General features: G+C 41.7%; 1 protein-coding gene across 2 annotated transcripts; it reads left to right on the top strand.

Moving 5' to 3' along the window:
• Nucleotides 1-6,197: 6,197 nt before the first annotated feature.
• Nucleotides 6,198-12,376, top strand: Krt40 (keratin 40). 2 transcript variants are annotated; one of them, NM_001008821.1, is made up of 7 exons: nucleotides 6,198-6,644; nucleotides 7,983-8,065; nucleotides 8,372-8,528; nucleotides 9,428-9,589; nucleotides 9,665-9,790; nucleotides 10,849-11,069; nucleotides 12,063-12,162. In NM_001008821.1, exons 1-7 carry the CDS (start codon nucleotides 6,198-6,200, stop codon nucleotides 12,160-12,162), a joined length of 1,296 nt encoding a protein of 431 aa, NP_001008821.1. The 2 variants fall into 2 exon arrangements, with proteins under 2 accessions (NP_001008821.1, XP_017452622.1); XM_017597133.3 differs by lacking the exons at nucleotides 7,983-8,065; nucleotides 8,372-8,528 and having other exon boundaries at nucleotides 12,063-12,376.
• The last annotated feature ends 1,191 nt before the right edge of the window (nucleotides 12,377-13,567 follow it).

The following is a 13,567-nucleotide window of genomic DNA, read 5'->3' as shown; positions in this document are numbered from 1 at the left end:
CTCCTGGGTTTGGGTCCCAGCACTCATGTTAGGTAGCTCACAATCACCTCTTTTTTTTTTTATTCTTTTTTTCGGAGCTGGGGACCGAATCCAGGGCTAGGCAAGTGCTCTACCACTGAGCTAAATCCCCAACCCCTCACAATCACCTCTTACTCTAATTTCAGTGTCTCTGACGCCCTCTACTGGCATCTGCAGGCATCTACACTCATGCAACATATCCATATACAAATACCATATACTTAATTAAAATAAAATATATCAAAAATAAATAAAAGAAATCTCAAAAAAAGAAACATCTGGACTTTGTCCCACAAAAGAGTTATATTAGTTTCCCATAGCTGGGGGGCAGGAAGTTCTGAATTATCTCTCTCGTCTCTAATAATTTCTTGTAAAAAGAAATATAGAAATATATACTTACTCACAGTTCAATAACTTTACTCTTAATATTGATCCAAAAGAAGAGAAAAAATACATCTACAAAAACATTTGTATGTGAATGTTATAAAAGTTTTATTTATACTATTCATCCACGGAAGAGATTTTTTAACATTCATCAGAATGACGAAATACTGATGTAACACCAGGGAATTAAAAGATATAATAGTAACTGGAGGAAATCAGACGTAAACTTATGTACACTATGTGGCTCCATTCATAAAATTCAAGAATACTGAACAGTAATTCATGGTCACTGGAAACACTATAATATCTATCTTTGGAGCCAAGAGAAAAGGAGCACAAAATAGCATCCTACTGTGATGGAAAATGTTAATGTCTTAGTCAACATGATGGCTACGTAGCTTTGTCAAAACTGCACCTAGCCATATATCACATTTTCTTAGTAAATTAATGTGAAGAAAGAACGCGAACATGTTAACAACCATACAGTCCTTGGGGGCCAAGATGTACCATTTAGCAATATTAACTTTTATAAAGTAAGATGCATCTGTTGTTTATTGTTTGCCAACCGCACAGTAGAAAACACAGGTATTATTTTCTCATTTTATGACGAAGATAAGAAGGCCCAAAGACATTCCATTCCTAGAAAAGGAAAATACAGTTAGCGAGTAAGAATGTTACACCCAAATGCACATTTAAATTATTACATGAAAGTAGGACCACCAGGCCAGGGTTCTTCATCCCCCACTAATTTTTCTGGTCTTCAATATTAATTTTTGTAAAGAATTATGTATCAAAACAGAAGTCCTTATTAAACTGAATGGATTTACCTTTAGCAAACATTTATTTTTTTTTTAAAGATTTTTATTTTATATATGCGAGTACACTGTAGCTGTCTTCAGACACACCAGAAGGGGGCACCAGATCCCATTACAGATGGTTGTGAGCCACCATGTGGTTGCTGGGATTTGAACTCAGGTCCTCTGGAAGGGCAGTCAGTGCTCTTAACCGCTGAGCCATCTCTCCAGCCCCTTTAGCAAACATTTATTAACAACCTCCTATGTGCTAAGGACCATATATAAGACATACTATATCTTAAGAGACTCTGTCCAGAAAAGACTAATAAAGCTACAAAAGAAAATCACCTATAAACTTGTGTGTGTGTGTGTGTTTTTTTCCTTTGATAATTTTGCACAAGGTCTCTTGATCCTATTCATGCCCTCTCCCATCACCACCCAGATATACCCCCACTTTCCAGTTCACCCAACTTTGTGTCCTTTCCAAGCCCAGATTGTGCTGTCCATATATCCTTGCGTATGTGGCCTTCCATTGGAATGTAGTCAACCTATCATGGATGACACTCTTCAATCAAATCAACTCTCCCTTTCCCAGCAGCTACAAATTGCCAATAACTCCTCAACTATGGGTAGGTAGAACCTTGTGTTCACCTCTCTCTCTGCTCTGCCTTGGGCTTGCATGAGTTGAGCATGCTGTCACAGCTGCTGTGAGTTCCTCCTGTGCTGCCCTACTGTGTCCTGTAAACACTATTTCTTTGCTGTTTGCCACCTGTGGCTCCTACAGTTTTTCTGCTACCCTCTCTTCCACATGCTCCTTTAGCATTGATGTGAGGAGTCTGATAGATATGTCTCAAGCTGAAGCAGCTGGATAGCATTGCCACTGGGTTTTGACATGAACCTTAAGCCAGGAAATGAAGGGCAGGAGAAATAATATCTATGAGCGGGGAGAGTGGCCGGAGCTTGGGTTTGTGAACCAAGTAATAAGCCACAAGGTGGCTGTCAGCCAGGGAAGTGAGATTCTGTTTGGCAAGGTAGATTGCTTGGGTTGTATCAGTAAAGAATAAAAAATTAAAGAAATGGAATCATATTTTTGAAAACCTATTCTGGCAGCAGGAGTCAGTGGATGTCCCAAAGCAATCATGGATGCCATCAATGAAACAGCCATGCTTGTTATTGTGGCCTCTCATGAAACAACCATGAAAGAGCCTGTTTTCCTCTGTTCCCAGTGGCCTCTGCTTCTGAGGATCATGAGCTGCAGATGTGTACCCTGGCCCCCTCCCATGTTCTGAGAGTACAGCTATCCATTACTGTGCAAAACTGTCTATTTCATCAAGACCAAAACGAATAGCCATGACCCACAGACACAAGAACCAGCAGCCAAAACTCTCCAGTCAGAATTTACTTTGAGGCAAAAGGAGATATTCCTAATTTTATCTGCAGTTAATTTAAAATAATAACATGTTATGTAACACTTTTTGGATGAGATTTTGAGGCAGGGTTTTGACATGTAACCCAGACAGTCCTCAAAGACCTGATCCTCCTGCCTCAGCCTCCAAAGCTGGGATTCCAGCTATGCATCTCCACGGTCTGCTTCCTAGTATTACATTTAAATTACCTGTGTCTAGGACAGCTGGCTAGTGAAGAAGAGCATTTCTCTTCAACGAGGTTTTGTATGTTAGTTATCAGTTTGCTCCTGGGTTGTGGCTTTATTTTAGGTATTAATCTTTTCAAGTGCGTCTTTGAACTCTCAGCCCCACTTCCTTCACAGAGTAGTATCAGTACACTGTAAACCCCTCTAGAATGTAGCAGAACAATTTAAACAACTTGCGAATAAATCCCAGGATGCTATCTTATATACTCCTTCTGATTTTTTATTACTGTATTTTCATTGGCAGCTACCTGGGAAGTGATGCTCAGGGTAGGAATGGGAGGTTAATTGTGTTTTGTTTCAGATCATGAATTTTTTTTCCTTAGAGGAGCTGGGGAGAAATGTCTGGATCAGTAAAAAGTCTGCTGCGCAAGCATGAGGCTTTGAGATCAAGCTGGACATGGCAACACATCAGTAATCCCAGTGTTGGGGGACCAAGTAGAAGATGATCCTAGAGCTCACTGGCTAGCCAGCCTACCTGAGTGGGTGAACCTTTAGTCCGTGAGAGACTTTGTCTCAAAAGTTAAGGTGGCACATCGGCAAGAGCCTCCCAGCCTGGAGAAGGTTGAAACAAGACACAGAGTCAGACTCCAGAGTAGTTTTAAAGACAGAATGTCTCCAGCTCTCTAACTATACTGAATGCTGATGATAACTTATAAAAAGTCCTAAAATGTTTCTTGCTAATTCTGAGGGCTAAAAACTGCCAGTTTAGGTGATTAACATCTGTAGCCTAACAGCAAATAAAGTAGCCTTTGTTGTATCTCAGCAGAAACTATGCAGCTGCTTGTTGAAATCTCAGGAAGAAAAAGGGACACTTTGAAAAGTGATTTTAGTGTTTATTTCTAAGTTGTAAAAAGTGTCCTATGAAAGTCCTTGAAGAAAAAGGGGAAAGGGCCTTGTGAAAATGGGGGATAAGGGGTCTAAGTAAAAGGGGATAAGAGGAATGTTCTCCTCTCTTTGTCTTCAGCACCAACACATCAGAATACATGATCACATGGTAAAAAGTTCATGACAAGTTTACACATAAATTCAAACCATAAATCAAATAAGAAGTTTACAACAGAGAATGTTTTCTTACATGTCCATTCTAAACATTCATTATTTGTCACAGCTCTACGGGTTCATGGCAAGTTAAAAGCCATAACTGCGTTATTACTGAATTTTTGTATAGATAAACCCAGTCAATATTTTATCTTCTGTCCTAGCAACTATAATGAATTGTTAGTTCCCTTTTTATGACCTTTAGTTAGTGGTTTTACAACCACTAATGTGCTCTGAGTAGGAGGTGTCTGCTTGGTATCTCAGAAGCAATTAACTCATGACACTAAAGACTGGCAGAGTTCTCAGTGCAGTTTTGATTATCAGAGAGAACCTAATAGCAGTCCCACTATAAAAGATCTTAATAAATACTGATATAATTTTAGGAATTCTTATAGGATCATTATAAAGAATTGGGAACTCATTCATTTGTCTGTATAGCATCACTAAGAGACAGTACATCTTTGTAGTTCTGCAGAGATCTGCTCAAAGGGTAGGCTAATGCCTAGTGATCATTATATATGTTTAATAATAACAAGAAAGCATATTGATAACAGAAATCTTTCCTCAAATGAATTTCTCCTAGGACTTGCCTACTGGAGCTCCACTGTAGATTTTAATCTAAGTCACACCCATCTCGGAAAGATCTCCTGCTAGTTTTTAGCTTCTCCTATGTTGGCTCCTGACAACACATGCCTTTTATCAAATCATTCAGGAGACAGATTCAGGTAGATTAATATGAGTCAGAAGCCAGCCTAGTCTACACAGTGAATTCCAAGTCAGCCAGAGTTATGTAGAGAAATCTGTCTCAAAAATGATAATAAGGAAATAAAAAGCAATCTAAGACACTCAACATTAATGTCTACTTTCCACATACATGCATATCCATGCATACACACACACACACACACACACACACACACACACATACACACGCACAGTGGACTTTTATTGATGCTGAAAGCAATTTTCTCTGTGTAATTTTTGAAAGTGAAATAAAAACCACAATTAAAATCAGACAACATGAAACTCCAGTTTATAGTTATAGTAGAGGTGAGATCCTAGAACCAATGTCCATCTAGTTCTGTACCAGAGGTTCTTAACTCAGTGAAACTGTTAGCTGAAACAGACATCACATAATCATATTCCCAACATCCAAATATTTTTCATTTTCATGAAATTGAGACTTTCCTAAATAAAAAAGAGGAGACAGACTCCATATTTTTTTAAAAGTAAGATTTTTGTGGCTTCCTTGGCTCTATTCCCAAGTATAATGGGTAAGGAGCTCCGTCACAGATTACAGCTAAACCCTCATTGCAATTTCTCTCTCTGCTCTCCTTAATATAGGTAAGGACTGGGACTATAGGTTGAGGTAAATCAATTATGTGCCATGAACAATACCTTATGATTGATCTCCAACTTCAAAGGAAGGAAGAAGGGAGGGAAGGACGGAAGGAAAAAGAAAGAAAGACTGCTTTTCAAAAACAGCATAACGCTTCTAAAATGTAAACATGAGAAAGCAAAGCTTGCGTGTCTGACTATCCACTCAGTGCACATCCAATCTCACCAACTAAGCAGGGTTAGGCATGCTTAGTGCTTGGCTACAGACCACAAATTCTAGATGACCAAAGATCGCAATTCAGATCTTGATAACCAATTCATAGTTTGACTCAATTATTCTCATCAGTCTATAAAATGAATGCACATAATTTGCACTCAGCATAGACCTTTTCCTGTACCATGTAAGCACATACTTCAAACTCACTAAAAAAAAGACACTTCAAGATTGAGATTGCTAACCGCCATTTTTACAGTGGTTGGTAGCACAAACAAATACAATTTAATAAGCTGTGATGTCCATTTGTAAAGTAGACAAGAGCAATCAATTTTCAAAATCAAACCCTGTTGGAATATTACTTTCTGTATCTCCAATGATCTCTACCTTTAATTACTGATGGCTCGATTTTTTTCTTTGGTTCCTTATTCATTCAAAAAGGTAGTGCTTCCTATGGCCGTTTGCTGAAATAAGAATTTTTATCCAAGCAGCATGTGGAAATGGCGTTAGTCCTGATTTAGTAACCTGAAGTTATCCTCCTTTTACGAGGCATACAACTTCCTCCGTAAATAATCAACACTAATGAGATGTTTGTAGGAAAGCTGGCATCTGCAAGGCTAGAGAAAACATCGGTGTGTCCTGTAAACACTCATTTGAAGGGAGATATAAAAGTCTCAGGAAGCCAAAAGTCCTAGACCTTTGGGAGACTAGGCGAGACCTAAGCAATACACCATTCAATCTGTTCATTCCTTCTCAGAAGATGGCTTCCGAAGGCTCCCCTGACTGCTGCTCTTCTGAGCCCTATGCAGGGGCATCGAGCTGCACAACTGCCTCATTCTGCCCCACCAGCACAACTTACCTTCCCAGCACCTGCGCCACATCCAGATGTCAAACCCCGAGCTTCCTCTGCAGGGCTCACCTCCCGGCCGGTTGCCTCTCACCGTGCTACTTGACTGGCGGTTGTAACAGTCCTTGCCTGGTGGGGAACTGTGCATGGTGTGAAGAAGGGACGTTCAACAGTAATGAGAAGGAGACCATGCAGTTCCTGAATGACAGATTGGCCAGCTACCTAGAGCGGGTGAGAAGCCTGGAAGAGAACAATGCAGAGCTGGAGTGCAGGATCCGAGAGCAATGTGAGCCCGATGCCACACCGGTCTGCCCGGATTATCAGCGGTACTTTGACACCATTGAAGAGCTACAACAAAAGGTTGGGTGTCTCACTGCCCTAATGTTTCCCAATGTTCTCTGTTTTCCAATTCTGTTTTCTCTCATAGCTGTACTAGGGCAGGTTGCTTTGTGGATGTAAAACAAAGGAAAGGGGGATTCCCAGAGTTAGTTCAAATAATCAATCTCATTCTCAGAGAATTATTGGGTGACTATAGAAATGTCACCTTGCTGTAGACTTTGTCTACACTGTGAAGGAAATTGAGTTATGACGTCTTCTAAACCCCATTCTTCATGTATCATTGCGTGTTTATATTCTTTATCAAACAGATATTGAATGCCATCCATTTGAGTTCTGGAAATCGTTCTCTATTTGTGTGTATGTGTGCAAAATGTGGGGTTGGTGGGCGACGTGATATATGATCGTGTGGGGAGGGAACACATGCCTGAGTGTGGGTAAGGAGGTCTGGGGTCCATGGCAAGTACCTTGCGTTCCTCGCCTTGTTTTTGAGACAGAGTCTCTTCTTGAAACTGGAACTCACTGATTTAGCTGCAGTCCCTGAGGCCTGGCCAGGGAGCCCCAGGGATCTTACTGTTTCCACCTCCTTAGTACCAGGGGTTAACCGACACTGAGTATTATACTTACCTTTTTCACATGAGCTCTGTGAGATTGAACCCAGATCTTCCTACTCGTGTTTCAAACCCTTGACCAACAAAGCCACTTCTCCTTTTTTAATTGATGGATTTCTGTGACCACAGAGATGCAATTCTAACAAACACTAGCAGTGTGGGAAACTTCAACAAAGCTCAAAAGCCAGTGATGGTGACAAAATGCCCTGCATCACTGATAAAGGAAACCTTGAACCCCAGAGACGGCTCAGCAGTGATTAACAACATTGTACTGCTCATGAGCACCTGAGTTCAGTTCCTACCATCCAAGTGTGGCAGCTCACAAGCACCTAAAACTTCTCACCTTCTTCTCACTGCACAAGGCTACACTCTTACCAACATACAGACACACTCAAATGTGTACACTCTCATGTGCATACACATACTCTTAAATATACACGCTCACCTGCACATACACACACACACACACACACACACACACACACACACACACCTACACATACTAAGAAAGAAAAGGTGAAATCCTTCATTTTAGGAAGGGAAGGTCTTTTGCTTCTGTATTTTGTTTCTCAATTGGCACTGAATGTTTTTTTATTCTGTGAAGTGGCACAGTTAATAGGAATCATGGGTTGGAAGAGACATTATGTTAACTTGGAAAGACTTTCATAAACTAATGAGTGGCAAGGCTGTTAAAATAGATATGTGGATTTCTTCTAAAGAGCTCCTCACTAAATGATGACTTACCTCTTAGATATTGTGCACGAAGGCAGAGAATTCTAGACTTGCCGTGCAGGTGGACAACTGCAAACTGGCTGCCGATGATTTTAGGTCAAAGTAAGTCAAATTATGTTTATTTTGTTAAGCCACAGTGTGCTTTGTGTATGCAATTTACACGTTAAATTTTAAATTTAATTATAAAATAATAATTAACAATAATTAATGTCTTCCAGTAAGAGAGAAAATATTTTCTGCATAATATATATTTTTAACTGAGAATGTTTGAACCCTGAACTCACCTTCATTTGGAATGTAAGGAAAATTGAGGCGTGTGACTCTCTGGAGGCCATGTGTCATCCAACCCTGCATCCCAGTACTCTGAGCCAATTAAGCCACTTCCCTCCCTTTCTCCTACTCTGAAAGGTATGAGAGCGAACTGTCCCTGCGCCAGCTGGTAGAGAATGACATCAGTGGTCTTCGTGGGATCCTGGGTGAACTGACCCTGTGCAAGTCAGATCTGGAGGCCCATGTGGAGTCTCTGAAAGATGATCTACTTTGCCTTAAGAAAGACCATGAAGAGGTGAGTGGAGTGGCCGCTGGGCCAAAGACTATAGGAGGAGTTCTGTTGAGAAATCTCATGTGTATAAATTGAACAGGGACAGACACTGCCTATACTGGAACAAAACTAGAGACATTCTCACTGTGTAGCATGATTGCCCCAGTGTCTCTCAAGGTAGATGTGATGTACAGCATGCATCATTAACATAACCCTCATCAGTGGCACGGAGGTGAGGTCACTCTTTTTCCTGCCATTGCTTGGGTTGAGAAGTAACTCAACTCATGGTTTTTTCCATAGCTCTATTGTATAACAAGGAAATTGAGCTGATAAAACTGACTGTGTATCCCCTTCCAAAAAAGGGATAAACAATCACACAATACTTGGAATCATGTTTGTAGGTATTGTGTGTTTATAATTTGATTCTGTCATAAGCTATTAAAATGAGAAGCAGATTGATGTAACAAAGAAAAAATTTACTCTTTGAATATTTTGATGGTAACAATAGCTGGCAAGTGTGGATACCTTAGCTGGTAACAATAGTTGGCAATTATGGATACCTGAGCGTGTGTCATTAATTTTATAGATTTACTGTGTGTGTAGTAGTGTGTAGTAACTCTTCCCTGTCTCACAATAATCCTCTGGGAAAGGGTACAAAATTACACCTGTTTTGCAGACAAATAGCTGAAACATTTGGACCTAATAGAAAGAGTATAAGGGAAAATGACTCAGCAATTAAGAGTGCTGTTTGCTCTTCCAGAGGACCCAAGTTCAGCTTCCTGTACCCATGTCAGGGAGCTCACAACTGCCCATAACCCCAGCTCCATGTGGCATACAGACACACATAAATGTAAATTTTAAAAATCTTTCTTAAACAGAAGTAAACCCCACTCTGACATTCCTTACTCCATTTCCATTCTCAGGAGGTCAACTTGCTTCGTGAGCAGCTTGGAGATCGACTCAATGTGGAGCTGGACACTGCCCCCACTGTGGACCTCAACAAGGTCCTGGATGAGATGCGGTGTCAATATGAGAGGGTGCTGGCCAACAACCGCAGGGATGCGGAGGAGTGGTTCGCTGCTCAGGTCAGTGCCCTTGGGAAAGGGAAGACTTCGGGGAGGATGCCTTGCCTGAGCTCTCTAACAGGGCCTTTGTTTCAGACAGAAGAGCTGAACCAGCAGCAGATGTCCAGTGCAGAGCAGCTGCAGGGCTGCCAGACTGAGATGCTGGAGTTGAAGCGTACAGCCAACACTCTGGAAATTGAGCTCCAGGCACAGCAAACCCTGGTGCGTGGGATGAACAGTGCTAACCTTTGTCAGCAGCATCCCAGAGATGCTATGCTCTTTGACAGAAGTCCAGGGAGACACTCACAGTTCAGCCAATTAACCTAGCTGGCTTTTCCCTGTCTTTCTTCACAAACATTACTTACCCATATTGGAAGAATGACAGACCAACAGCCTTTGTGGTCTCACTGGTCCCCCTAAGCCTGAGCATGCCCCCCAGTAACATCCACGAGAGACAAGAAAAGTCTCAGAACACAGTGGGACAGGGAGAGGTGAGCCAAAGGCCCTTAAGCTTAACAATGGATTTTCATTTCCTTTAGTTTGATGAACATTTTTCCAGTTTCACCGTAGTGTCTAAAACAAACAAAAAACACATCAAGTTTCCAGTGTTCATACTACAGTTAAGATCTGCACATCACCACACTTCTTCCCCACCCACGCAACAAGAGCACCATGCAGTGAAAGTCACATATACCAGGTCCATCGGCAGCGCAGTATGTGTTGGACCACATCCAAGGAGTATACCTAGATGAACCTCACCTGAGCATTCATGTAGGAGAGGCATGGTGTAATCTATGGCAGACACCTTCGCTAGCCTGGTTGAACAGGTGGGAGGAAGCTAGGACCAAAGGAAGTAAGTGCCAGAACATTCTGCAGTTCTCCGTAGAAATGGAATCCTCTTGGTGGTTGAACCCCGATCTTACTTCATGGTACTGACACTGTGCAAATGCTCAGACTCAAGAGTTTCTTCCCAAGTGGTGACAACCCTCCTTGAGCTACCCAAAAGAGTCCTGGGTGACAAATGTTATAACGATAGAGGTGACACATTTAAAGGCCTTCAGTTGCTTCCAGGCACTGTTCCAAATGCTTCCCATATGTCAGCTCCTCTCACCTTCCCAGCTCCCCCATGACATAGGTACTCTGCATTCTCCATTGACTGCAGAATAAAACACACTCAGAGAAGTTAAGTAACTCACCCTAAGGTCTTGGAGCTAGAAAGGGGGGGAGGGTTCATCAAGAGTCTGTCATAGAGTCCTTCTGAGAAGGTCTTCCTCTTGCAGACAGAGTCTCTGGAGTGTACTGTGGCAGAAACTGAAGCCCAGTACAGCACACAACTGGCCCAAATGCAGTGCCTAATTGATAGTGTGGAGCACCAGCTGGCTGAGATCCGCTGTGACCTGGAGCGTCAGAACCAGGAGTACAAGGTGCTACTGGACACCAAGGCCCGGCTGGAGTGTGAGATCAACACATACAGGGGCCTGCTGGAGAAAGAGGACAGCAGGCAAGTTACACAGTTCCCCAGAATCCCCACAGAGAACCCTGTTTCCTCAAGGCCTGACCAAGGCCAATTCCATAATATGTTTAGGGGTCTTCCTTTTTGAACAGTGAAGGAAAGGCATGGCAAGGTGACTCAGTGGGCGTTTTAGTTACTTCTTTGTTTCCGTGAACATAACCCAAGACAACTCGAGGAAGAGAGAGTTTATTTTGGCTTACAGTTGCAGATGAGTAAGAATATGTCGTGGCTAGGCAGCAAGACAGCAAGCAGCAAGCCTGACAGCAGGACATTTAGAGATAACAGGAAGTTTAGAGATTGCATCTCCAACTGCAACAGGAAACAGGAAGAGTGAACTGACAGCCCACCTCCAGTGATGCACTTCCTCCAGAAGGCTGCACCACAGCCCCAGACAGTTCTGCCAACCAGGAATTAAATGTTCAAATACCTGAACCTATGGGGGGAGGGGGGCATTTCTCATTCAAACTACCACAATGGGCAGAGGTACTTACTGGGGAGCCTTATGACCTGGAGTCGATCCCTGGAACCTACATGGTGGAAGAAAAGAACTGACTGATTCTATAGGGTCTCCTCTTACACACACACACACACACACACACACACACACACACAGAGGCACGCCTGCACAGTGTAAAAAGAAAAACTTTAAGTGAATAGCTGAGGCTAAGTCTATGATAAATGTTCTAAAATCGCCTCAAATTCTGAATTAGAATGGTTTTCATAGATCATATTTCCACACGAGGGAAATAGGGAGCATACGTGAGATAACATTTCACAAGCTAAAGCGGAGTTGTACCGCAATGCCTGCTGCAGTAAACTGAAGCAGCCATGGACCGGGCTGCTCTGGCACCAAAGATAGAACAGGCTAGAGTCAAATGCAAAGTCTCTACTGAGGACAATTCGTAAGGCAGTTTAATGTTTCTGAGATGACGGGCTACCAGCATTCCCTTACTAAACTTACTTTGAATTGGTTTTCCCCAGACTCCCCTGCAATCCAGGCTCCACAGCCTCCATATCAAACAGCGCATGTGAGCCGTGTTCAGCCTACGTGATTTGCACGGTTGAAAACTGCTGTGCATGACAATTAAATCCCCAGCACGGTGGATGGAAATGAAAACTGCTCAAGAAGGAAATCGAGACCTCACCCAGGCTACACCCAAGCTGGAAACGCAGATCTGTCCCTGGGGGAGTCGGGACCTCAACCAGGCTCCGCCCAATGCAGAAACGGATCTACCGGGACTCCAGATCCTGGGTCTGTTGATCATGGTTTCTGCCTTAAGCTTGCTTTTGGTATTCTGGAAGCCCATAAAGCCTTCTTGCTAATCTCCAAATAAAACTTGTCTCGCTGCTTTAGGGTGGTAAATACAGTTTAGTGGCCAATTGCCTTGGCTCTAATGACCATTTAACAAAGAGGAATTGTCTAGACCCATGACTGTAGTTTGGATTTGCTTAACCCAGTCTGAAATTACCTCTACTCCTCAAACAGATTTAATAGTCCACGAGAAATGTTGCGTATCTAAAACGGTGGATGTATGTATCTTTCTCAGAAATAAAATAGCATGGATTTTATTTTTAATTCTAAGTGAACAAGGTTCTCCTGTTTTTAACTTTTGCATATTAAAGGAAAACATACAGTTGCAACCCAAAAATAGCCAATATTTAGGAGAGACTTCTAGTTTTCATTCTTATAATTGGTTTTCTACAGAGAGATAATTATACTCAACAATTTATACAGTTGCATTTTTTTCACTTGTGTTACCTAGGCACTTTAATCCCAACTTAAAAGAAAATATTTTCAGTGTTCATCATTTTAGTGGTTGGATTATTTGATATATCATTAGGCACACCTAGGTTATAAACATAATTATTCTCATACGGATGCCATCATTCGCAGCTGTAATTTTAGCCTTCGGAAGAAAAAATCAGCAAGAATACTTCAAGACCAGGTTTGCACTATAAGGACCTAAAGCTGGTGTCCATCGTGAGCCTCCAGACTGTACAGCAAAGGTGCCCACAGTGGGCTTCAAGGTTATAAACCATGGTTCAATAAAGAGAGGGAGGAAAAAAAGAGAACTTATAAAAAGATTAAATACATGTACATTTCTTTATTCTTCCTCTAACAGAAAACCCCAGAATTCTTTTAATATATTGACTTAATATATTAATGTATTAGCACATCAATATATTAATATATTAACAGTATATAAATATAATTAGCATATTAATTTTTGAGAATTTCATACATGTGTTTTGATATATGTCCCCCTAACTCCACTTTCCCTTCCCAACTTGATGTTCTCTATTTTGTTTTAACCCACTTAATCCAGTTTGCATTGTTCACATATTCGTATGCATGGAGTCATCTACTGGAGCATAGTCTAACCTACCAAGGACCACATCTCCCTCCTGTAAGCCATTATCTGTCCACAGCTCCTCAGCTGTGGGTGGTGGCCTGTGAGTCCCTCCTCACTCCACAATGAAATGTT

The sequence above is a fragment of the Rattus norvegicus genome, chromosome 10 (genome assembly GCF_036323735.1).
Source record: "Rattus norvegicus strain BN/NHsdMcwi chromosome 10, GRCr8, whole genome shotgun sequence".
Lineage (NCBI taxonomy): Eukaryota > Metazoa > Chordata > Mammalia > Rodentia > Muridae > Rattus > Rattus norvegicus.
This window is presented reverse-complemented; position numbering and strand designations above follow the sequence as displayed.

What these genes read in the sequence shown, in the direction of transcription:
- Krt40 (NM_001008821.1), top strand. Translation starts at nt 6,198, where the DNA reads ATGGCTTCCGAAGGCTCCCCTGACTGCTGCTCTTCTGAGCCCTATGCA. An exon ending in GCCGATGATTTTAGGTCAAA is followed by an intron (nt 8,066 to 8,371) that starts GTAAGTCAAATT and finishes CTACTCTGAAAG; the next exon opens with GTATGAGAGCGAACTGTCCC. An exon ending in CTGGAGAAAGAGGACAGCAG is followed by an intron (nt 11,070 to 12,062) that starts GCAAGTTACACA and finishes GGTTTTCCCCAG; the next exon opens with ACTCCCCTGCAATCCAGGCT.